The 27425-nt window shown below is 35.8% G+C and overlaps 1 protein-coding gene across 1 annotated transcript in view; it reads left to right on the forward strand.

Moving 5' to 3' along the window:
* Nucleotides 1–3367: 3367 nt before the first annotated feature.
* The window catches only part of LOC110028342 (nucleobase-ascorbate transporter 12), a 37012-nt gene continuing 12954 nt past the window's right edge, over nucleotides 3368–27425 (forward strand). Inside the window, exons 1-7 of the mRNA XM_020730158.1 lie at nucleotides 3368–4242; nucleotides 4331–4428; nucleotides 4507–4677; nucleotides 4908–5008; nucleotides 12930–13065; nucleotides 13254–13304; nucleotides 13431–13718. Of these exons, the coding sequence (XP_020585817.1) occupies nucleotides 3693–4242; nucleotides 4331–4428; nucleotides 4507–4677; nucleotides 4908–5008; nucleotides 12930–13065; nucleotides 13254–13304; nucleotides 13431–13718 (1395 nt within the window). The 5' untranslated portion in view covers nucleotides 3368–3692. The remainder of the gene's footprint in view (nucleotides 4243–4330; nucleotides 4429–4506; nucleotides 4678–4907; nucleotides 5009–12929; nucleotides 13066–13253; nucleotides 13305–13430; nucleotides 13719–27425) is intronic.

Genomic DNA, 27425 nt, shown 5'->3' on the forward strand with positions numbered 1-27425 from the left:
GTGATTTAAAACTTTTTGGAGTGGTTTAATTCATATAATTGTTAATGAGAAAATTAAAATAATGAAAAAGTTTTGTGAAATTAAAGCCAAAATGGCGGAAAAAATATTACATCAGTACTATGCACGTAAAAGTAACGTGCGTAGTCAATGAAATCACGCCACGACATCCCGTGCGACAAGGAAAAAAAAACGACGCAATAACACGGGAAATATTCCCCGTGTTATTTATGTGTTAGTGCGTGTTATTCATGTGTTATTGCGTGTTATTCATGTGTTATTGATGTGTTATTGTGTTATTATAACACAAAATATTCTCAGGACACAATAAAACATGAACAACACACAATAACACCTGAATGACATGGATATTCCCGACAGAGAAAAAAACGGTGCAATAACACATCAATAACACATGAATAATACATAATAACACTTGATTACGGCGGCGCTTTCTTTTTCTTATCTCTAAGCGAATATATTTATAGGTCCGGACGTGATTTAAATGAGAACAATTATTATATATTTACATATTAAGCATCTAAGATTTCATTTTCATATTTGGACTATTTTGATGGCATAAACTTAAGCTTATAAGTATTGACTGAAATTGGAACAGATTAAAAGTGCAACCGAATCAATCAAAGAATAGTTTGGTTTGGTTATTAGGGTTCGGCTTTGATTAAATTCTCACCGAACTCCTAATCACTAAGTGAATGGGGGCATTTACATACATGCCACCCAATTCTTATATATTTACATATCAAAAACCTAAATTTTTATTTTCTTACGCTTAGGTCCCTCAATTCTTTTATATCACTTCAAAAAAATTACCAGTTTAAGTCAGTGTCATTTAAACCGGTATCCTCTCCCTTCCATTCAACCTGTTAGTAATATATTGAAAAGATCATCTCAGCCGAATTTATCTAAAAAATTAATAGAGGAAACATATTATATAAACAAAACTATGTTCAATAAAGAGATGCATGAGATGTGGGCGACATATGTTGTAGTTGGTTATGTATGTCATAGTAGAAAGTTGTGGTAATGTTCTTAGACCATAGAGGTTGGAGTTAGGAGTTGAATGAGTTATGTACAACATGTGTAATAATTGATCGCGTTGGTCATAGTGATCAGCCACAAGAACGTTTATAGGTTATAGAGACCGAAGTTGGGAGCTGGGTGAGGCATGAACCACATAGGCCATAGTGGGTAGTCGTAATAACGTATGTAAGTCATAGATGCTAGAGTTAGGAGTTGCATGAGTTGTGGATCATGTAGGTTGTAGTTGATTACATAAGTCATAATGTGTGAGTTGTAATATATCCGTAGCTCATAGAGGCGGGAATTAAGAGATGCTTGAATTGTGAGCTACGTATTGGTCACGTAGGCTTTAATAGTGAGTCGTGATATTGTCCGTGGGTCACACTGGGGAGATGTGGGAGAGGACTTCAGGAGTATGAAGAAAGTTACAATATTCTAAATATGAATATTATAATTAACTATTGTAAGGAGTTATCGTTGGATTTTTGATGCCTTTATGCATCGTTATTCATGATCCCGTATTGGGAGTATATTCTTATGCTATATACGGGTTGCTTTGCGTCAAATCAAGGCCGGAGTATATTCTTTGACGTGCGTTAAATCGTCTTTGGGGTGCGTCACACCATATTAGGGATGTGTCGTTACACTGTATTGGAAATGCATTTCAACTTTGTCTCAAGGTTTTATCATTGCACCTTCTTTGGGATGTTTTTGCAACACTGCTCCATGTGATGCTACGTCACACCATGGCGTTGTTCTTTATTTTGCACGATGTTTCGTCACTCCACAACGTACGTCATGACTCCGCAAGGGGTTTCGTTGCAATGAGCAGAAGATGACTAATGGTGATCAACAACGACCTACTAATTATGGTGGATGGTCGTCAGTACTTGTGGGAGCGGGAAACATTTATTGGGTCTTCAATGCAAAACAATACTGAAATTCGACTCCTCTCTTTAAGCCGATGTGACATTGAACTCGTTGTATGCGTCTCATCGAGATGCCCAATTTAATTATAAACTCCTCATATTTGGAATCCATTCAACCCATCACTTAGCCATTCAAATCTTCCACAAATGGTTTTATGACTCAATCCGGCCTGATTTGACTCAAATTTTATTAAATTTATTGTCATTATGTTCATCAAGTCGAGCCGGTGCGTTTGAATACAAGTTTGTTGAATTCAAATTTCTATATCATTTTAAATTTGAGTTTTAATATTTCTTATTCAAATAATATTTCAAGATTCGTGTTAATCATCTCAAAATTCGTATAAAATGTTAAAATTTATTAATGGAGCGTTAGGATTTTATGGAGTTGATACGAAGTGACATAATTTAAGATAAAAATAATTAAATTCAAAGTTGGTTCAAAAACTAATACAATAATAATTATCAGATTTGGATCAAATCGGAGCCATCAAATTATACGTATTAAAAAGTGATTAATCCAATTAATCTTCATCATTAATATTAATAAAACACAAATTAAATTAAACAAGATCTCACGCCGCCGGTTCAGTCTTTATCAACTAATTAATTATCTAATTACCAATTAATTAATCATCTACCCTTACTCGCACGAACGCCACGAATTAGCTCTGCACCTGCATACGTGTGCTCTCCTTTCTCGCATTAATTAGCCCAAATGGGAAGTATTAGATTAAGCGCACAAATGACAGGGATTAGATTAAGATTAAAAGCAGATAGGACATAATTATTCTTAAATGCCGTAAATAGCCGTACACACAAAGTTAGGGATGTTAATTTAGCTCGAAGTTTTATTTATTGCTTAAAAAATTGATTCAAATTTTGAGTTGGATTGAGGCCAATTCAAAATAAATGAGTTTTTTTTTTCGAGCCTAAATCAGATTGCAATTTAACAAATTTAGCTTGAAGAGTGACAATCAGAGAGATCCGATAGAATTAAACGAGTCGAGCTACATGTTAAAATTTTGAATCGAAAATTTTTCAAACTAATTGTAAATTAATCTTAATTTGATTTAAAATTAGATCGTTAAAATCCCACAACAATCATTAAAAAAATATTACGTGAGTATGAGATGAGCGTAGATGCGATAGTATTATGATGATATTATACTACAATAATACTATAATTTCAATAAATACTGTTAGAATAACATGTATGATAATATTTTAATTAGATTTATAATGATATTATATAATCACTATAAAATTATGAAAATATTATAAAAATATAAAAAATTCACGACTTTTGACAATATTTCTTCCAGCGTTCTGTTCGCTATCTTTTTCGCTTACGTCACCTACAGGAAAAAGGGCATTTAAGCCGCGGCGGACTGCTTCAGACCAACTCCTTTTCTCCTCTCTCTTTCTCCCTCCAACTAGTATTTTTATTTATTTATTTTGCCAGTTTGGCTTTCTCTGAAATCCAGCACAAAAACCCTCCTCACTCGTTAAGTGGCACCTCTTGCATCTTCTCTCTCACAATGGTGGTCCTCGAGCTGATTTCTTCTCTCCTGCTGCAGAAACCCTAGTTCTCTCCCTCTCTCGTTTGCTGAACGAATCGGAAGAGAGGAGGGAGGTTGTCATTTTCCTCTGTTCGTATAGGGGATCTGTTTTTTGCGCAGCTCGCTGCAGATCTTACGAGTGAATGAGCTTCTAGGAATAATGGCGACGCGGGACCGTCCGCCAAGGCGGGCTCGACCAGGGCCGTGGCCGCCGGCAGGAGGAAACATTACCGGTCCTACTGAGGGCGCGCAACCGCCTCTTTCGTGGGCGAAGAGGACGGGATTTAAGGGTAGAGTTTCTGGGGAGTCCAATGCGAGTAGTTCCGGTCAGATTGCGCTTCCGAAACCGAAGGAGGTGGAAGCTAATGTGGATCTTGAGGCTGGGAAAACGCACGTGCTTCCTACTCCTCCGGTTGCAGCCCTTGCAGTGGCAAATGGGCAGCCTGTAGCGGCGCCAGTGGATCCGACAGCGAGGCCGGTGGATCCGATAGGGAGAAAGAGGAGGGATTCTGATGGCGGTGGGGTTGGTCAGGGGCCCAACGCCATTGGTTCCGGGCAGAATGGACAGCATCGGTCAGATCCTCCTGTTCCCCCGAAGCCAAGGAGGGAGGAAGAGGCGGTTGCATTGCCTCAGGTTCGTGAAGAAGACGATGGGTTTGCTTCGAGGCAGTCGCATATAAAGTATGAGCTCAGAGAGACACCTGGCCTTGGTGAGAACACTACTGTCTTTAAAGATGGTGATGATTTCTATTTCTTTTATTCATGACTGATGTATTTGCGTCTCCTTTTGATATTTAGTTCCAATCGTGCTTTACGGCATCCAGCATTACCTCTCGATTCTGGGCTCGTTAGTTTTAATACCGTTAGTCATTGTTCCAGCGTTGGGTGGAACTTCTGTAAGTGTTCAATTTTTTCCCCCCTGCTTAATAATAATAGTGATTATTTCTCTTATTTAGAAAATGATTTTGATACAGGAAGATACGGCAGCTGTAGTTTCTACCGTGCTATTCATCTCAGGAATGACTACATTGCTTCACACATTCTTTGGCACAAGGTTGCCGCTTATACAGGGCCCTTCTTTCGTGTATCTGGCCCCAGTGCTGGCGATTATTAACTCTCCCGAGTTCCAGGGTTTGAATGGGAATGTAAGCACTACACATTTGTCCTGCTAGTATTATGTGTTCTAATTGTAGAATTATGTTTCCTGTGGGAACATTGATTTAGGCAATGCAGTTTCATATGTCATGTTAATCTTTGTGGCATAAAAATGTCCTAGATATTATTTACTTCTACGCTTCACTTGCAATTTCTATTAGATGCACTGCAAACAGGCATCCACAACCTGTAATAGAAGTTTTATTTTTTTCTGTTACAGAATTTTAAGCACATAATGAAGGAGCTGCAGGGAGCTTTTATCATGTCCTCAGCTTTTCAAGCCATATTGGGATATAGTGGATTGATGTCATTGTTTTTAAGGTGCACTATTGACTGGCTGTGTATTTTGAGATTGTTTCTTATTTTCAATTATTTTATGATTTTTGTCTGCTTTCCTATTTCTAAGTTCATTCTATCATTTGAAAGATCAATGGTTTTTGCACTCAATATGCTTTCATATCTTATCTATTTACTCTTATTACATGCCTACTCTAATTATTATTCATTTCTTTGTCAGTGACAAATGCATTTTTGATGTTTTCTTAATAGCTATCACTTACCAAAACATTAGTTTTACTTAATGCTTTCTTAAATTAAATTGATGCTTTGTCGGTCATGAGTTTTGGTTTTATACAAGACCTGATTTTTAGCGATGCTTAGTTATATATGATTCCATTTGCAACCCTCAACTGAGGCAAATTGAAACCAAAGATGCATAAAACCAACCTCAAGAAGTTGGGATCAGTCTAGTGATGATGAAGGCTGTGTGATTCCATTAAGTGCAATGTCCTAGAATCTGATACATCTCTGAAATTGTTAAAGCTAGGCTGAGTTACCTTGCCTGAAGCTTACTTTTTTTTAACTTAATGAGCTCACCTGATAAGATATATCTCCATGGCTGTCAACTTCAAGATAACAAGAACTAGAGACATTTCAAGAGGAAGCGAAGTTTGTAGATTTATTTTTTGGAGTAGGAAATTCAGGATGTTTTAAACATATTATGCAAGTTAATAAAGGCAATGGGATAAGCTATTTTTTATCTTTACTTCAGTATTTCTACAAAGGTACTTATGTACTAAGCATTCATATAATGAAGAATGGTTACTACTTTCCAGTAATCGTGTCGTTATTTGAGTAGAGATTTGGCTAGTTTCATGCTTAGCATATCACATTGTAAACCAGATAACTTTTGGTATATTAGGATATACCTAGGATTAAAAGTTGTTATTTACTCATCTTTTTTTTTTTTTCTAATTCAAGCTCTACTTGTCTGCATGTTAATCACAATCATTTACGGTACTATGCCTATATAGCACGGAGAATGATTTTGGTAGTCAAATACCCAACTATCTAAGTCTAACATGTCAATTTTCATGTATGCATGCATGCAAGTCTGCATGTTTGGGAATATTCACACAAGTGCACATGGATTTTAGCGCACATCTATTTCTAAATACTGCATTTTGTCTATGCTGACATTCTTGCTTATACATGCGATGATTGCAGGCTCATGCATGCTTAGGTATATGCATATACATTTGTATTTGGATGAAAACTTGCATGTGTATGACACTTGTGTTTGGTTGTGTAGTTTATTTTGGTATTAGACCAGAGTGAGCCAAGCTACTAAACTATAAATAAAGCCAAATTGACCTGCGAAACCAAACATATAGTTTTTCGTAGATGTTTTTTGGTTTGAAAACATAAACATAGTTTGTGTTGGGTTTGTTTGAAATTCTTTGGTTTTATCAACTCTACATGATTTCTTGTGTTTGGTTGTGTAGTTTATTTTGGTATTATATCAGAGTGAACCAAGCTACTAAACTATAAATAAAGCCAAATTGACCTGCGAAACCAAACATATATTTTGTCGTAGATGTTTTTTGGTTTGAAAACATAAACATAGTTTGTGGTGGGTTTGTTTGAATTTCTTTGGTTTTATCAACTTTACATGAGTTTTTTTGACTTATTTTTTTCTTTGATAGATAACGTTTTCTCAAAAAAAATAAAAAAATAAAAAAAATACTAAAATCTAAAAAAAAATGTTTGAGGTGTGGAGGAATTTCATTTTGGTCCCTATTTTTAATAATAAAGGGGATGCAAATAAGTGTGCAAATATAGAGGAATTAAGTCAATGTGTCATACATTAAAATTATGGGAGAGAATAATTGAACATAGGTTAAGACTTTATATAAAGATTTCTCAAAATCAATTTGGATTTATGCCAAACAAGCCTACTATGGAAGCTGCACATTTTTTGTGAGGTTTGTTGGAGATGTACATAGAGAGTAAGATGATCTACATATGATTTTTGTTAATTCACAGAAGTCTTATTAATAGGTTCCAAGAGAAGTTGTTTGGAGAGTTCTAGAAAAAAAAAAGAGGTGATATGATTTATATTTAAGTCCTTAAAGATATGTGTACTAGAACGATTACTTGCATTCGAACGGGAGGAGGATTGACCAAGTATTTTCCTTTTTCAATTGGATTTCATCAGAGATCATAAGCCCATATCTTTTTGCTTTATTTATGTATGTTTTTATTGGACATTTACAGGAGGACGTACCTTGATGTATGCTTTTTTTGCTGAGGATATCCTTCCTTTGGATAAGACTAGAGAATAAGTTTGGGAAAAGATTGAATTACTGTGGTCAATTTTAGAGTCTAATGACTTTAATTTGAGTAGATCTAAAACTTAATACATGGAATATAATTTTTGTAGTAGTAGATCTAGTGGCGAAGTTATAACGAGTAATCAAGTCATTAAAATAGGTGAACATTTTAGATATCTTGGGTCTTTTGTTCAAAGCGATGATGACGTAGATGGGGATGTTATTAGTAGAATTCAAGTTGGTTGAAGTGTCTGAATGCATCGGGCTTATTGTGTGATAGAAAGTACCGCTTATACTTAGAGGAAAGTGTTATAAGATGGAAGGTGAGACCTGCGATATTTTATGGCGCAAAATGTTGGCCTATAAAAAGAAGTATAAAATTAAGCGTTGTTGAGATGGGAATGTTGAGGTGAATGGGTGGCTTTACAGTCAAAGATAAAATGTGAAATAAATATATCCGTGAAAGGGTTGACTTAGCTCCAGGGCAGACAATATTAGAGAGAGTCATCTTAGATGGTTTGGTCACATTTAACCAAACCATCTGATGATCTGGTTAGGAGAGTAGACATTTTAGATTCGACTTGTGTTAAGAAAGGTAGATGTAGACCTAAATAAACCTGAGCATCTTGTATAAAAAATGATCTTAATTTATTAGAATTAGATGAAAATATGACACTCAATGGGACACAAGGAGAAAAAGAATTCATGTAGTCGACCCCAATTCGTGGGATAAAGGCTTTTTGCTGGGGTTGTGTTGATTGATAGTGTTTTTACATCACTTATTGTGATCAAATCTACAATATAAAAGGTGAAGGGCACACCACCTTGGAAAATACGTGTATGATGGAAATTTATGTACAAGTGCCTCTGCATAATTCAACTTTATTCCATGTTGACTACTTATTGGAACTAAACCAAATCCGAGTGAACTTAACTATTTGACTGCAATTCAAATCTTGTTTAACCACAACTGAATCCAAACTGATGGATTGGTTTGGTTTGCAGATTTCTTGTGAATAACATAACCTACGTATCATAATTTTGTATTTTAGTTTGGTTTAATTTATTTGCATGCTTATCTTTTGTTCCATTTCAACTATCCATTATATACCTTTTCAAGAACAACCCACAAAAGTGTAACGATGCTCCTACTACTAATAACTACTGATATTGGAGAAGGAACGATACAAACTAATTCTGTATGATGATTGAATTATTACGTAGCTGTGGATGCGGAACAAAGAAAAAATGGTACACAACTTGTAGGGCGAGAGAGATGGATGGAGAGGGTACTCATCACAAAGAGCAAAAAATGGAGAGGAGGATTTTAGTCTACATGATTTTTATTAAATAATATTTAGCTGATTTGATTCATTCAAGCTACCATTTATATAGAAGATTATTCTCAATACATACCTAAAATGCTCAAACTTAATGGAGGTTAAAATATTTTGTGTTCTCATTTCATATTTAATTCATGAAACATATTTAAAACATTCTTAAATTCTACAGACATATATTGTTGATCTATATGGAGAACTAATAACTGTGATGATCTTCCATCATGTTTCCAGAACTAAAAGGAACTTTTCTTTGAACTGTTGGAAAGTGGTAACTTTGGCGGTGGCTGGTGGCAAAAATGGTAACTTTGGCGGTGACAGGAACATGATTTTTTGAACAACAATTGTAGTGAAAAAAATACCTGTATGTGAAATAATGTGAGATTTTTGGTTCAGGAAGCTACCAGCTGTTAGCTTAGGGTGGTAGTACTATGGAAATTCAAAAGGCTTAGGGTTATGTAATGCAAATTAGGCCAAGAATAGGCCATGATGTCTAATTTGGGCAAATTTTGTGTAGCTTTTAAAGATTTGATTGAGTGATGATTTTAATGTCATCTTTGAGGTCTAGAGAGATTGAAAGTGGTAGGGGCCTATGTGAAGATCCGACATCGAGATTTTGGTGGAGATCCAAGGAGTTTGGATGGCTTTGAGAGAGAGACAGAGAGGTAAAATTGGCCAAAAAGTGCCCTAGTTTTGGCTAACCTTTGCAAGTGTCTTGGGGATTTTTTTTTTATTGCTACAGGAGGAGGAGAAAACTTGTAGAATGATACTAGGAATATTAGGGAAGAAGTAGCTGCAGGGAAGGAGATCATTGGAGGAGAAGGAGGATACCTAGGGCTTCTACCAAGAAGAACATAAGAGGGATCAATCATCAATCTCACTTCACTTTCATTTTTTTTTCTTCAAGAAATATTAGCCCTTTTTCATTTCTAAAAACAAATATTAAAATGATTACATCAAGTTCTAATGTTTGAAAATTAAATAAACTAGGAAATAGGAAAATATATAATAGCTAAGGAAGCAAATTTTGAAGTTGAGTGGAATCACTCTAATTACACTCCCAAGCTGGGAGCGGCCCTAACAGCCTCCAAACAAAAAACAACATGTTGCCTTTATTTGGGCTGGCCAAGTCCCTTGTGACTTGTGACCAAGAGGAATAATAAAACTGGCACAAAATATAAAGTCCTGGAAATGTGTGCAAATCTGTACTGAGATAGTAGTTAGATGTTTGTGTAGTGGTATGGTCAGACTGAGGGGGCTAGTGGTGAGTTCATTGCTTGTAAAACTATGAGTAAAGCAGACATAAACCCCATTTAATAAATTGTGCAATGTATAGGCTTAGGAATAACTAGTCGTTCTTACTCGTGAATAATGATAAGAAACCTAAGGGGGCTCTTAGTTGGGAGAGAACTTTTTGGGGCGAGGAAGCGGTGGTGGAGGCGGAGGAAAGGTGGTTAGAGTTACATTACTGATTGAAACCAAATGATATAGAGCAGTTGAACTGGACATAGTCCTTAGTATTGATATCACAGAAGATCTGGAGCCGTAGGACTGCTGGAGAGGGTCTAGGGCCAGCGACAATCAGGCTAATGACCCTTTTTTGGTCTCAACGTCTCACTGGAGTAGGCTGGCTTTCATTGAGTTTAACCGTGGTTCAACATGGCAATGTTACTTCGAAATGAGGAACACCAAGTAGTTTGTCTGGTGATACTGAGGAATTCAATGATACTACTTAAGTTCATTCACCACAGTCTCAAGGCAATAAAGTGCTGCGGATATTGGAGCAAGCATTGTGTTAAAGTTCGAATGAGGGTGTAAAATTGATAGCTTGCAAAGCTGGTATATGCAGCTAAAGCCTATTGGAGCAAGAATTTTGTTAGACTTCCAATGATGGTGTACAATTGATGGCTTGCTGGGATTTTATCTACAGCTAAAGCCTAATGGGAGAAGAGACTTGAGGTGTTTTTAGTGGTGGGGAGGCATTGACAGCTTGGGCTTGGGCAAACCAACTAGGGTTAAGATCAGCCCCATTTGCATAATCAAACTGTTGGGATCTACTCTACTTGTAGAGACCTATACCACAGTTTAAGAAAAGCTTGAGACAAGTCATACCAAATTAGCTAAGTCATGAAAAGTGGAATCCGAGATGTAACCAAACATTAAGGGGATGTTTGGTTTGCTGAAAAGGTAATACAATGTAAGATGAATACCATGCAGGAGTAATCTATTGTTGTTGAAGTATTTCTTAGTTGTTTGGTTTCGTGTAAAACAAATGAACAAATTCATTTTTTTGTTTGGTTTATAAGTAAAATAAAAATAATGTATTTTAAAGTAATGTGTTTGCTTGTAGTGGTGCCCGACAGCGGTGGTGGTTGGCGGAGGCGGTGGGGCTGGCAGCAACAATGTTGGCCTGAGGCGGTGTGTGGTGGCGTTTGACAACAATTTACTTTAAGTTCAGTTTTTGATATTTGGCCAAATCGGACGAATTTCAAATTTAGAGAAAATGAACTAAATGTTGAATTTCAAATGTAATGCAAGTTTAGATTTAATTCCATTTCCTTCTGAGCAAACAACTAAATTTCCAAAATGTAGGGAATTGGAATGCAATGCAAAAAAAATGTTGCCTGCCAAACAACCCCTTAGTGAACTGGACTAAACATAGGAGATAACATCCCCTAGATGACCCCAAATAGTTGGGATAAGGCTATGTTGATGATGGTGATGAAGTCCAACAGATGTGTTGTGTTTATATGTGAAGGATTAAAATATATAGTGTTTTGTATGCCTTTATAATCATCTTTTTTTACCTTATTTATTGCTTCCTAGGATGGCCATATCATCAAATAATTTAATTGTGTTGTATCAATACCTTTTGCCACATCCATTCTTAATTAGTTGTACCTTTTGTAAATGTAACTATTGTGAATATCAAGTCTTCATTTACTTTAATAATTTGACTGGCCATAATTGATTTGCTTGTGGTGTTTAGGGATCCGTAACATTACCCTATAGATTTAATTTTATATTTGGGGAAAAATGGCTATTTGTATTGCTGCATTGCTTTTATATAAAAAGTATGATTACAACACTTTGCTTCTAGTTTTCTTGTTGTGTGTTGTAATTTTCACAATGATAGAGTAATAATTTAACATCTTAGGGTTGCACAAAGATGTTGCACATATACATATAAAAAAAAGTTGTGAGAGACTAAAATTTTTACGTGAAAAAATCTTGAAAGAGAAAAAGTCATGGGGCATAGCTCAGTCAACGTAATTCACTATATATTTGTAAGTACATCGATACACCCTTCTCTCACAACTGAGAGAACAAATTTATTTTGTAGACTAATTCTCATATAGCTCAAAAAATACATGTTTCAGAAAATTTAACAGCAGTCATAGTATAGCTACAATGGATGCAAGCAGCGCGACAACAGGTGGTGACTGCTGGCCGTGGTCAATGATGGCCAGCGGGTCGTGGTTAATAGTGGCTAGTGGCTACAGAGGGCAGTGGGTACATATTGGGTCTTTACTTCAGAACAGGCTCTGAAATTTCACTTTTTCTTCCCCCCCCCAACCATCACTAAGTGAAGAGAGGGGGTCTGTTTATAGCTTTTTAGGGAGGGGCATTTTGTTTTTTTTAATTACTTTTCTAACCTCCTGATCTAATAATCCATGTTGATCCCTCTTGATCATGTATGCTTTTCTAAGGATTTGGAGACCTTAATGACCTCATAATTGAGCGATCTCAGGCTCATTGGATTTCTCTCATCCAAATGTTTAATTCGATTATAAATATGTCTAATTTAGAGTTTATTTGACCTTTCAATTGATGATCCCAATTCTCCTTTTGTGCTTGAACGTCTTGATCTGAGCTTGATTGGACCTGGATTGAGCCAATTTTAGAATCATTTGGTTCGTCTCGGTTTGATTGTAAATTTAAAAATCTGAGTTTGATAATCATGAATTTGAATTTGGAAGATCTCTTATAAAAAATGCTTATCGTGCTTGATCATACGATTTTCTGTGATATAACACTTCAGTTATAAATTAATATTATTAGAAGTGTTTAGACTTGCTTCTTGGAATATATAACATAAGCTTATCTATTTGATATTTTGGGAAATATGGCTGTGAGAACTACTGTTTTTTGTATTCATATAAAAATGCAGATGTTGTTTCACTTACATAAACCTTCACGTACTGGTGCTTGCAAGAGATGGCCTTCGAACATTGTTTTGCATTTTCTTTGAGATTTTACACTGATCTAATATGGTAAACTTGATCTCAGGTTGATTAATCCAGTTGTTGTGTCTCCTACGGTTGCCGCAGTTGGGCTTTCGTTTTTCAGTTATGGTTTTACTCAAGTTGGAAACTGCCTTGAGATTGGCATTATGCAGATATTGCTGGTCATTATATTTGCACTGGCGAGTACATTTGGCTCATTTACTTTATACCCCAGAATACGGAATTAGGATAACTTTTTTTTTTGGTGGTTTCTTTTAATCATGTAATATCCATAGTTTGCACTTAATTCATTATTCTTTTGTTCATTTGTTATTATTTTATTGTTATCTATGGTGATCAGCATTGTTGCTTCATGCTCCTTTTGCAGTATCTGCGCAAGATCAGGATATTTGGTCATCGCATCTTTTTAATCTATGCAGTATGTCATTATTGCTATCTAAACTTTTACTTTATGGAACTATATGATTCTGTTAATTACTAAATAAAATATTTTGTCTCTTTTGTGGAAATATCACCTGAGAAATTGATCTATGTCTGTGTACAGGTTCCACTTAGTCTGGGAGTCACGTGGGCCATTGCTTTTTTCCTGACAGAGTCTGGACTCTATAGCTATAAAGGCTGTGACATAAACGTACCCACCTCAAATACTCTATCAGCTTATTGCAGGAAACATGTACCTAGGATGAAACATTGCCGTGTTGACACTTCTTATGCTTTAAGTGCTTCACCATGGTTTAGGTTTCCATACCCCTTACAATGGGGCACACCCGTTATCAACTGGAAAATGGTCCTCGTCTTGTGTGCAGTATCAATTATTGCAGCAGTTGATTCAGTAAGTTTATTCTCAACTTGTTATAATTGCCAAAAATTGTCATTTTATTTGTTTGTTTATTTTTTAATGCTATTCCTACATTTCTTTACTCATATTTTTATCGTTTTCCTTGACATTACTTCCACCTTAGACTGTAACCGGTCATGCCCTAAATCAGGTCTCTTTGAATAAACTAGAGTGACAAAAACAAGTTGATTGGGAATTCCATGTGGCCATGTAATGAATCGAAACCATAAAATTGTTTACCCTTCTTTTCTAGAAATCATTCTATATTTAACTTTCAAAATACTACAAAATTATATGGAAAAAAGTGATAAATTTATGAAGTGACTGATTTTTAACGCTTGCAGCCAAGCAAATGGCAAGTGATGCTTTCTGCATTGATTTTCATGTTGGGAAATAGGCTGAGTTGCAAATGAGCAATAATCTTCAATAATAAACCCCGTGCAGTTACACATCGGCTTCTCTTTCATGTTATTGTAGGCTTCATTTGGTTATTCTTATTTACTGCTTTCGTATTGGAAAAATAGTTTTGATTTTTTGTGAAAAAAATGCTCAGAAATTCTTCTTTTTGTACTTGCAACTTCTCTGTGAGTTGATGATCTGACGGATTGAGTCATGGAGCAGCTCATATTTTGTATGTGAGAGGATGACGAATTTATTTTATGCAGCATAGCTAGAGTACTTACCAATATGACTGCACCAACTTGAGCCTTAGTGTGTTATAGATTCAGTCTACCATGACATATTGCTCCTATCTACTTTGTATTTAACATTGAATACTCATTTATACCTTATACATTTTTTCCCATATGACATTGTTGTTATAATCCAGGTATGATTTTTTTCAAGGGAAAGAATCTCTTTTTCCACAATATTTCTCCAAATAGAAACGTATAGGGCTTTTTGGATAGAATTTGAGACCTGCATATTATCCAAGTTACTAATAAAAGATTTGTAAGAGGATGTTCATTTTTCATAGGTCACAAATTCTTCTATCGAGTGTTTTGTGCATTCTTGTGCTCATTCTTCTTGGTTCTCATGTTGTGTTGACCCAAACTCAGTGTGAATACTTGGAGTGTGTGGACTTGGTTCAAGTGATTTGCGTTCCTGATATTGCATATTATCCCTTACACGCTCATTTGGTTTTTTCATTATATTGTGTACACAAAGTTCTTGGTTCTTGGTTCTTGGTTAGAGCTGTGGGAGAAATTAGTGTAGTAGCAAATTCATTTTCAAGTTGATTTGTGATAGTGGGTACAAGAGTGCTCATCATAGATATAAGGGATATGAGCTTGAGATTCCTGAATGTTACCCAAAATCAGATATTTTCACCAACTTCTCCCCTAAATGTTAGATTTCAGGTATTATGATTGATTTTCAAAGAAGGTCGCATTCATGAAATTGTAGAATTTTTGTGTTTCTAGAGTGAAGTTTTTATACTCCATTTTTGTTTAAAGAGTAGCCTACGAAGATGCATTTGATGTACTTGTGGTGCCATGTGATGGAAAATGCATAGAAAGATTGATGATCGGAAGTAGGAAAGTGAAAGCTAATCTATTGGGGGACTTATGGTGCCATGTGATGGAACATAAATAGAAAGATAGATGATTGAAAGTAGGAAAGTGAAGACTAATCTATAGGGGCTTTTGACGACCTTGATCAATGTTTCATATTTTCATCATTCTGATTCATCAACACTCCTAGTTTAGTTAGTCATATGATGACACGAGGATCTTTGTTTGTGACCATCATCAAAGGGATCTCACAGGTCAAGCGTGTGAATTTGGTTTTATGTTGATAGATAGGATTTATACTCTACTATTATATGAAGGTGAAACTCATGTTAGACTTATAGAATCATGTGTGATGATATATGCTAAGAATGATACAATTAGCTAAGCTAAAGTTGAGGGGGATAAAAGAAGACTACCTTTTCTATGTGATAGAGAGACGCTCTAGAACAGATCAGAGGCTAATAATATCTCTTTAATGTGGCAGTGAATATACAAAAGATGTGAAAAGACATGATAGATGACATTTAAAACTTGATCACATATGATTAAGAGGCATGAATGTCTCAATATAGCAGAGGAGACTTGGAGGGATGTATAAGGTATGAAGGGTGGGTTTTACAACTTCATTTCATATGATAAAAAATCCCAATTATTTTAGAGAAGATATGAAGAAATGTGGAGGATTGTGCTTGCATCTTGACCGAGTGAGATCAATAATACCCAAAAAAACTTTTCAATGTGTAGAGTAGATACAAAAGATATTGAAGGATATGAAATGTATGAAATGTTGGACTACTAACTTGTTAACATGTGATCAGAGGCTTAGATATTATTTTATTATGGTAGGATGATGAGATGTGGAGGGATGTGTAAAGTTTGAAAGGTGGGACTTACAAATTGATCATATATGATCAAGAGGCTTGGGTATCCTCTTAATATGATGTAGAAGATAGAAAGAGATGTGTAAGATATGAAAGGTTGGATTTGCAACTAGATCACATATGATCAAATGGTTTGTTAATGTAGTAAATAAGATATGAATAGGTATAGAGGGTGATGCTTATATATTGATTGTGTGAGATCAAGAAAGCCTAAGAATCTCATCAATGTGATAGAGAAAATACACCAACATAGAAATGATACATTTACAACTTGACTTAGCCTGATAGAGAGGGCAAAAATACTTTCTATATTAATTGAAAAGATATGAAAATCTGTGAAAGATGTGAAAAAATATGAAGTGGGATGGATAGGGCTTACAATTTGATCATGTGAGATACAACAAGTTTGAACATCTCCTTCATGTAGTATTGTTGTTTAAAATTTGTCCTTCGATTTGTTTGTGTTTGTAACCAAGAAAGCCCAACTATCATCTCACTGTAATAGATAAGGTAGAAGTTTGGATTTATATTTTGTCCGTGGTTAAGAATGCCAGCTTACCGTCTTTTTGCACCTAAAAATGATGAGCATAGGTAATTCTACGCGGAATAGAAAAGCCAAGATATCCTAAAAATGATTAATATGGATAGCCTCATGCGCTTGAATGGAGCCTGAATGTTGATGAAAGTGGAATGTGATTTCCTTGAAACATGTGCTAGCAAATTTATAATATATTTGAGATATAAAAATATTCTTTATTTAATTTTATTCTTTTAAATTGGGTTTTAACTCTGTGAATCTGAGCAACGATGTGAGTTCAATGCCCTCGAGGCTTGAGTAATTATGTAAGTGGTTGTTTGGGATTAAGTTTCATTTTTAAATTTGCTTTGTTTTTATTTTATTAATAATTTGATATGACGTAAAATAGGCTTGGTTTTTGCCTATATTAAAATATTTACTCTATGAATGGTGCCAATTTTTTGTGCTCAATTTGGATCTGCCCTTGCTAGTGCAAATTGAAACAGAGCTAGTTTGTCATTGAAAGAGCTCATTAATATGGAGAATAATTCGGACATTATCATCAAGTTGGAACACAAAAATCAACAAATTATTTCACATAATGAATCTATGAGACGAGTCATGGAGTAATTTCCTAGATGTATCCACTGTCACGACCCGATGTGATAACTAAGTCAAGAAATACGGTTGAACGATATTAACATTTAATAACTATCTATAGATTTGTTAAAACTTTCAATATATAAAGAGTCATTAAAAAAATCCATAAATCCACATAAAGAAATTTAAATCATCCAACGGTAGCAGAATAATTTGCAAGTAAAACATCTAAATGAAAACATATAAAAAGAAACTACAATTCAACACCATAACACGTTACCTATCAGCTGCGGTATTTCTTCTATAAATTAAGTCTCTCTTGTCAAATATCATTCTATAGTTTTTATTTCCCAAAAGAAATCATTAAACTTAACAGTAAGTTTGACTTAATGAGCAATTATAATCTTAATATGCATTAAGTTTATATGTAAATGCTATGTAAGAATGACCAAAAGAATTGCAATTCATTATTTTATAAAACTTTAAACTTTCATTTTAAATTTGTCCATTCCCGTTTTAATTTATGTATTTACCCTTTTTCATATTTTTAAGAGACAACAGGATTACGGTTAGTACACCTTTAGCATTTCTTTTATCGTGCACGAGTATATCGCATATCCTGCCAATACCATCTTGGAGTAATCCTGTACGACATACTTTTATATTTCATTTCTTTTAAATTATCTTCTTTTAAAGACATTACACAATCTTTTTTCCTTTTTTTTTTCATTCATTTCCCTTAATTCTTAAGCTTACAACATGTACATTATAAAAATAATTGTTTAAAGTATTAAAGAAATTTTTTATTTAATAAACTTGAATTTAATGAATATAAGAAAATAATTACGCACTTTAATTTGTTTGCTTGTCTCAACGACTAACTCTTGATCTTGTATGTTCAAATATTTTTTCTAAATTAAATCACTGCTAAAAGTTAACATTTCTATTAAATATATTAATTCTACATCAATCAGCTTTAATTAAAACATACCTTATCTTTTAAAGTTATTTACTCAATCTCGAAACTGAATCCCCCTTCAATTTCTTCCTGATGCAAATAAACTTCATATTAAGGCTATTTAAATAAATACATTCTATACAATCATACAACATATATATGTGTGTGTGTGTGTGTGTGTGTGTGTACTAATCTTATGAACTTAGCTTAGCGTGATCTCAAAAGGTGATCAAATCTTAAAATTCTAACTAAAAACAAATTAGATTGCAAACAACAGAAAATAGAAAACAAAGTAAAAGTCTCGTATGTTCTTCAAGAGTTATGAGGTGTGTCTCTATGATTTAGGTACCGTGGTGGTTCGTGGTGTTCCGAAGTGTTTTCCCACGTGGTTGTTGTCAACCAGAGATAAGTTTCCTTTTATGCCTATGTCTAGGGAAAAAGAGGAATAGAAACCCATGAGGTTAAATTTTGTTTAACCTTATGACATTTCTCAAGTTGTTTATGATCCCTTATAATGTCTATTCTCTCAGGATTCCATGGTTAAATTTTTCGTTTCACTATGCAACAACTAGAGGTCATAGATTCACGAAAGATTTTAATATCCTAGTTGGCCAAACCAGGAGTATATAAAATTTAGAAGGTTAACCAACAACATAAAGCCATGAAAGCATGGAAAAATGTTTACAAGAAAAACATATCGAAAAACCATGATAATACCAATAATCTTTCATCACAGAAATATGAAAAAGAGTTTTACCACACATTGTCCTGGCCCGCGGTGGAGTTGTTTCCCTTCTTGACGAGCTTCCCCTTCCTCAACTCTCCGAACACTCTCCTCGCAATAAGGTCTGCTCGTATGACCAAATGATCTCACAAGTGATGGCCTTCGGAGCCTATAGGAGCTCGTGACCTCTCCCTCCTGGTAAATCGATAAGGTGGCACAGACTGGGGACCAAATTTGGGAGACCCAATTATGTGATTGTGTCGCCATTGATGATGTGGCCCAGGGAGGAAGTTAGAAGCGAGCTTACATCAATAGATGTGTCGTTTTGAATGCAGTAGTTCAGAACAACACGATCCTTGGTGACTTCGTAGTATGGTTTAAGAAATAATAGTGCCCTCATTGTGGAACTAGGGGGTATTTAGATAAGCGTTGCTAGTGTCAGAATCAAATATTACCCATTTCCCCGCACAGACTTTCTCGTCCACGGGTTCCCTCACATCAATGAAGAATTAGCGGACGATTGAGACTATGGTGGGTGAAATATGGTAGCATAGACGCAACCATCCTCTTGCCTCGATCTACTTGGCAATTCTCCCCAGAGTCGAGAACACTCATTCCGAAATGAACTTCCTTGGCACAAGAATATCGCTAAAGCGGTTTGCAGCATCCGCACTAAGAAATTTTCTTGCGTTGAAGGTCGCATCTTTCCTATTACCTTTGGTCTTTGGTGCCATGCTAAATGTATGAGGAAGATAAACCAAAACATGAAAACATATCTCTCTGAAGATAGGCTCTCAGGCGAATTTCATGGATGAGGGTGATCAGGAGAAAATGGGCACTTTTTCATGAAAATAGGCTCTCAGGCGAATTTCATGTATGATGGTGATCAGGAGAAAAATGGCGACTTTTTCCCCAAATAGACTTTAAAAAAAAAGCCAATGCGGTGTGCCGCGATATGGACGCTAGTGCGTCTTTGCACAAGGCGTGCGAGTGCATTGGTGTGCCTAGGGCACGCAGGGGCGCTAGAATCCCGCCACGCGTTTTCTGTGCTCTCGGGAATTTGACACATTCTACCTCAATTTGGCTCGGCTGCGTTGTTATGGGCTCAAGTGAAGTTGTTAATAATTATTCTAATTTTCTTTAGAACCTCAGTCGATAAGCTTAGGATCTTGGTTTGACACTCGTTTTCCTGTTTTTTTTTTTTGTTTTTGTTATTTCTCTTTTTGCATTTGTATTGATGTTATGTTTTCTTGCAGGTGGTGAAAAAAAATGAAAAAGCTAAAAAGCCAAACGAGTTTGTTTTTCTTTCTTACATGTGATGTATGCTTTGTCTGACTGTATGTTGACTGACTCGTGTGAGTCGTCGTGATTGTTTGCTTGTTTGCAGTCTACAAGTTTGCTGTAGGAATCCTTTGTCCCTGTTTGTTTGTATGCATGTGGGAGTTGAGTTTGACCTTGCCCTTTTTGACCCATAGAATTGACACACTTATTGAGATTGCTAACCCTAACACTCCCAGCATGAAATCATGTAAGGGCTATGGCAACCCTTCTGTTGATGAAATCCACATGAGCATCAACTACCCCACTATAGAGGCTAACACGTTTTGAGCTGAGACCTGTTATCATCCAAATGATCCAAAATAGCCAGTTTGGGGGACTATCTTTTAGGACCCAAATTTTCACTTAGCGAACTTTCTTGAATGCTATGGCACGTTTTAGTACAACTATTTCCTCAGCGATGTCTTTAAACTTAAGGTTTTTTTCCTTTTTATTTGAGGGTCAAAGCTAAGGTGTTGCTTAACTCCCTTGCCCCCCGGGATCAATAACAACTTGGAATGATTTGAACCAAAAGTTTTTGACAAAATATTTTTTCCAAGACCGTCAAATTTAGGAACGACATTACCTCATTCACTCAAATTGATGGAGAATCAATTTATGATGTTTGAGAGAGATTCAAGGAACTGCTTCGTAGGTGCCTACACTATGCCTTACCTATTTGGCTAAGCATTTAAACCCTTTACAATGGATTAGTAAGGTTACCGAGGTCCATAATAGATGATGTTGCAGAGGGTTCATTAATGTCCAAGCCGTTTGTGGAGGCTTACCAATTGATAGAAGAAATGAGTGTTTGGAAAAACTACTCCAAAAAAATCTTCTTCCAGTTTCTCCGTGGAATAAGATCACAAGATTCGAGAAATTTAGAACAATAAATTTAAGCACAAAAGTAAAATCAAAACAACCAGAAAAAGACATGAGAATTTTTGTGGAAAAACCCGAGAAAGGGAAAAAACCCACGGAACCACACCATCACAAATTCACTATGAAAATCAGTTAGTTTTACAAAAGACTCACACAAGTTTCTTATCAACACTCGCATAAAGAAACTTGTAGGACGCTCCAAAATCTTCCTTCTCCGATTCAACCCATAAAACACATGCCAAGATCTCAGAAATCTTTCTCTAACTCTTCTCTCCTTCATCATAAACTTGTTGAAGAACACCAAAGGGATACATAAATCCAACCCATCATTGCGCTGCTCAAAATTGGTTTAAAAACCAAGAAAGCAGAGTAACTGCACTGGACGCTTAGGTGCTCAGATTTGGCGCCTAAGTGCCAAGCTCTCGGGATCTCGCCCAGCAAACCGAGCGCTTGAGAGTTAAACTCTCGTGATCTGTACTTAAAATATGGGCGCTTGAGCGTCCAAAGGGGGTGCAAAGGCCCCCCTCTTTGTCAGCGCCTAAAGATGGGCATGTAGGCGCTCGAAGCCGACGCTTAGGCGCCGGGATCTTGAGGTGCTTTGGCTCCATATATACAACAACCTTCCACTTGGAGACAATAACACCCAAGACCAGTCCTCTATACATGTACCTCTATCTGGATCACCTTCATAGTCACGTACCGTGGTGTGATTCACCATTGTCTCAACCTTCATGTAACCCAATTGAAACTGAATACAACTTCAGTTTTTCAACAGTTACCACCTTCGTCTGATGAACCCCAAAGTCCGATGCAGGGATCGCTGATCAACCCCAAAGTCTGACCGAGGGGTGGTCCCCTCTTCCAGACAGGTGTGCAATTCGGTTCTATGCAGGGATCGAACCCCGACCCAAGGGACTTACATCAAAGGCCGCAACCAATGAGCCAGACGAAGACACACACACACATATACATATATATACATATATATATATGTATATATATTAAATAAACAAATTAAAAAAATAAAAGCAAAATAAAAGCAAAAATAAAATAAATTAACTCTAACACAAGCTTTGATAATTTATATTAATTATGAGGAGTCGGGCATTAGAGCATATTAACAAATATTTTTATTTTAATTATCATTAAATTTACTCATTAAAGTTCTCATAAGAGAATCTCAACTAATTGTAGGACCACAAGTAAACTAGGACTGAAGTTATTTTGATCAGTGCTACCCTACTTTCGTAGGGCACATTAAAAGCCTTAACATAATAATAGAAAGATCCTTTGCATGCCGTTATTAACTTAGTTTAGATTTTAATTGTGTGTGTGTGTGTGTGTGTGTGTGTGTGTGTTTGTGTCTGGGTGTGTGCACATGTGTGTATTTAATTATATAACGATATATCAATTAACTTATTTTAATTCTTTAGCATACCTTTATATCCTCCAGCTGGCCTAACCTCACGCACGAGCTCCCTCCTTCATTCCTCTCCTTCGGTTCTGGCTAGACGTGACATAACAACGCTCGATCCTCCCTTTCCTCTTCTTCATGCATCTCGATGCGACACAATAGGGCATCGTACGAAGCTTCTTTTTCTTCCTCCAAAAGTAGGGCTTTGGTCCCCTTACCATCTTCTTCTCGCACGTAGAGACCTCGAAGCAACATGATATAGCAGCGCACGATCCTCTCCTCCCTATTCTTTGATCTCGACGCTACTCAATATAGAAGCACACGAAGATGCCTCCTCTTCCTTCTTCAGGTTCGATTCCAACTTCATGCACACCGCATAATAACAATGTTGACGTCGACAACTCTAGGCAACTCATAGCAAGTGACGACGACAATTTTTCCTTTATTTTCGGCTAGGGTACGGCATTATCTCTTAAGTACGAAATCTGTAACTTTCTCTCTCATTCTCTTCTTATGTTATTGTTTCTTTTATTCTTCTTTACTCAACTAAAGCATGATAGAGATTTCCCCCTCTCGATCTCTCTGCTCTCTCTCTCGCTTGCTCTTCTGTTTCGAATAAGGGGTGGTGTGGAAGGATCATGTCTTATGATTCATTACAGAGGGTGCGACTCTAACCTACATTGAATATTTTAGTGTTATTATTATTATTATTATTATTATTATTATTATTATTATTATTATAAATTTCAATTATTGCAATCTCTCTTCATTGTAAAAATTTCTTCCTTGAAATTTGAAAAGTATCATGCAAGCAAACATAACTGAAATGAAAAGATGTGGCTATCTTTATTTCATATTAGAAGCTTTTTCTCAAGTAGCATCATTCTTTGATTTGTGCTTCCGTAAAATCTTCACAAATGGAATCTCCCTATTACATAGCTTCTTCACTTCTTGATCCAATATTTTTTCAAGCTTCTCAATATAAGTCAAATCAAATTGAATATTAACTCCAAACCGAAATAGATATTTTCAACAAGGAATTCCAAAGTCAGATTTATACAATACAAGATCAATACAATATCCTGAACCTCACTTTTTAAAGAAATAATTATGTGTCAACATAATAAAAGATTGCTTTAGAAAAGAGTAGAATAGAGGAGTTGGAAGTTGTAATATGTGCTTAAAACCAAACTCTCCAACCAACAACTAGCAGCTAGCAGATATCCCCAAAAACCCAAGCATGTATTTTAACAAGAGATCTGAAGAGAAGATACGACATACTATATACATATTCACATTTCCCCCAAGCAAGCTAACCGAGCCAGCAAACAGAAAAACACATGCTTACCAAACCTGTAAGCATTTGTATTTAACTAATAATTAGATGCACCATCAAACGAATAATGCATAGAAAGACTTCAGTACATCATCCATATTACTCCCAGAGGGACATGACTATAACATCTATATAATTTTAATTCTAAAACGAGACTTGCATGTACCTTAACATAATATCAATGCAGCAAATCAGACTTGCATTGACCTTAAAAATTTCTCTGTCATCATAAACCCGAAGAGCAACAAGCCCCCTCAGCATTAAAATAAAAACTAGATATTCCTATGCAGCAAAAGCCCCATCAACTCACATAAACACCCATAAAACACACACTTCACAAGCTCAAAATGAATCGAAATATTATTATCAGAATATTTTGTTGCAATATTTTCCCAAGCAACATAAAAGATAAAAGAAATAATGAGTCTTTCAAGTTTTTTTCCAGATCACAAAAGATTATAAAAATAAGTTGTGATTGGTAAATATAAAAAGGGAGTAAGCAAGTAAGCAATGTAATAAAAAGTTTCATATAAGCATAAAGTTTCAAATAATTCCCTCATATATAACCGTATGTGGCCATCAAAGCTGATTCAAAGAGATACACCATGCATCCAACAATTTCTGTTACCTACAAATTCGACTCCAAACAAATTCTGTTACCAACAAATTCGATTCCAAATAAATTTTGTTACCAACAAATTATTCTTCATACTCGAACGAAATACAAAAGGAAGCGGTTGCCCTGAAAAAAGGGTTATCCAAGCTGCTTCAAATAGAGACACCATCCATCCAGTTTCGATAACGAAATATGAAAAAACCCAACAGTGGTTGCCCTTAAAGTATAGGGCCATCCAAACTACTAGAAACATGAATACCAATTAAAATAAAAGTCCTTCATGTCAATCAGACAAATCCCTCACTAGCAGCTCCATTTCCCGCCAAACAACCCTCATTCCCATTTAAATAACTAAATCATAGTTGAACGACAACAAGTATGTTTAGCCATAATTTATAAATCACAATTTAAAATTCATGCCACCTTGAAAAATAGATGCAGCTTACAAGGGTACCAGATGCAAATAACAAAAATGACAACACTTCATCAAACTGCAAACTCGCGCCAATATAAAGCAATATATCTACAGTAATTATAAAATGAGCTCAAAGCTGCTATTAAAAGCATTAATATATAGTTTAGGCCATACAAAAGAATTCATCCAAACATATATTCATTTTCATCACAATAATAGCACGACACCTTTCATACTAATACCATTCAAGTCTTCCATATTAAATAGTTCAAAACAGGTGAACATAAAAATGCAAACATAGCTATGTAACAACAGATTGTTCTTACAGAAAACCCTAAAATAAGGTGTCATTCATAATTGTTTAGCCAAACTTTATAATACATTACTTAACATATTTCACTAATGTCGTATGCTATTTGATCTCTCAGAGCTGCCATTTCAGATGCCCCTTCACCATCTCTGGTATTTTTTTCAAGTGAATCCATTTCAAGCTGTGGCAAGCTGCGACCCAGATGGTGCTCGAATGCTTCGGGGGGAATTTGCTGTAAATCTGCATCAACCACGATAAAATCTGCATCAACCACGACACTGCATCAACCACGATAAATTCTGCATCAGTTCTTGAAGGGTGCCTTCTAATAAAGTTGTGTAGTGTCATAGTGACCACTACTATTTGGACCTGCTTCGGAAATGGATAAGTGAACATATCACACAATATAATCCATTTCTTTTTCTACACTCTGAATGATCGTTCGATTGCGCCTCGTAATGATGAATGCATTTTATTGAATAATTCTTTTTTTCCCACGTGCTACACCACTTGACCTTTCAAAATCTTGGATATGATACTTTAAATCTGGATACGGCTTAAGAAACCCCCTTCGTAAGGGATATGCAGCGTCGACCAGGTAGTACTTACCTGTTGTGTGATGTTAGTTATGAATGAATGTATAAAACAAAATTAATTTCTGAAATGAGCGTACCTAGAGGAGGATAAAGGAACCCATATGAACAGTTTCTAGTAGCAAACTGGAAAACACGACTATCGTGTGCGCTACTTTACCATCCAGCCATCACAAAAGTGAAACACATATTGAAATCACACACGACCAGGACATTTTGTGTGGGGGATCCACACCGACTTTCTCTACAGGAGACAACCGTGCATCTACGTGTGTTCCGTCAATAGCTTCAATATAGTTGTGGTGCAGAAAGTTCCCTTAATCAACTTAAAATCAATAAATTTTTAAATTTGAAAATGAAAATTATGTAGGTCACTTACCTTGAAGAAATACATGTATCGAGGGTCGTTTGCAATTTGTGTAGGAATAGTCTGAAAAGTTGGGTCCTCGGGCTTTACTATCTTGTATGTCAGACTCACCAACGCATTCAAACCCAATGAAAAATATCTACTAATAGTTTCTGAGGAATGTTGGAATTGCTCCATAACTCCTCTGATAGATTCATTTTCGGATAAGATATACAAGGTAATTGTCAATACCTCTCTGGCAGTTGTTTTTGATGAGCCGTATAATCCATGAAGGTAAGCAGGTCGAGAAATACTCCTTTGTCATATAGAGTTTGTTTGCAAATCTTGCCGGGTGTCCCCGTAATAACTCCCTGACCCATTTTTCTCCTATCTGACTCGATGTCATACAAGGTGTTCGGTCAATGTATGTATGATAATAGTAGTATAGCAAAATGGCGGCGAGAGTAACTTTGCGGTTGTGGTTAATTTGTTCTTCATTCATCATACAAAATGTGATAAATGGTTTTTTTTTTAAACATGTTTAATGTTAACTTGCAGTAATAAGAAAGAAACTATTTTAGAAGAAATAAACGAAGACATAAACATAAAATGTAATGACACATAAAATCACATATAGTTCAAGACATAGGAGCAAAGAGTTAATCACATAATTATTACAATGACTTGTGCTAAAATAAAAACAAAAGTCAATCCTAATCAATCATTCATAAAAGATCGCAAATAAGAAAGTTGGAATTCTGGGTCCAACTTCACGAAGAACTGTCTACGAGTGGAGTTCCCCAACAACTTCACATATTTTAAATACATGGGTTCGTCTTCCTTAACACCGGGATATCTATTCAAGATTTTAAGGCACTCCTGAATTGAGTAGTTGTTTGTTTGTTGGTTGTTTGTTGCTGGTGTTGGTGGTGGTGCAGTCTTCGGTTTACAGGATTCAAGCAGCATCTCTATGGAACCTCTGACAAATGCGGTTCCAACTTTCTTCTTTTCTGCTCTGGGATGTTGTTTCACTGGTTTGTTGACCTCATTTTAGTGAGGTCTTAGCCTCCTAATCTTAGAACCTAGGATCTAGCCTTAGGAGTTCCTGGTTGACCATCCTAGCGGACTAGTAATGGAGCCCACCGCTCATAGAACTTCAAACCGCTTCTTTACTCATTTTTGTGAAAACTCGCACGAATGGTCCCAAGCACTCAACTTCTAATTGCAAGGGCTAAGGACCAACATGCAGAGGGTCTGAAAATGAGTTCCTATAGGATCAAA

This window comes from Phalaenopsis equestris, unplaced genomic scaffold (assembly GCF_001263595.1).
Source record: "Phalaenopsis equestris unplaced genomic scaffold, ASM126359v1 Scaffold000511, whole genome shotgun sequence".
NCBI lineage: Eukaryota > Viridiplantae > Streptophyta > Magnoliopsida > Asparagales > Orchidaceae > Phalaenopsis > Phalaenopsis equestris.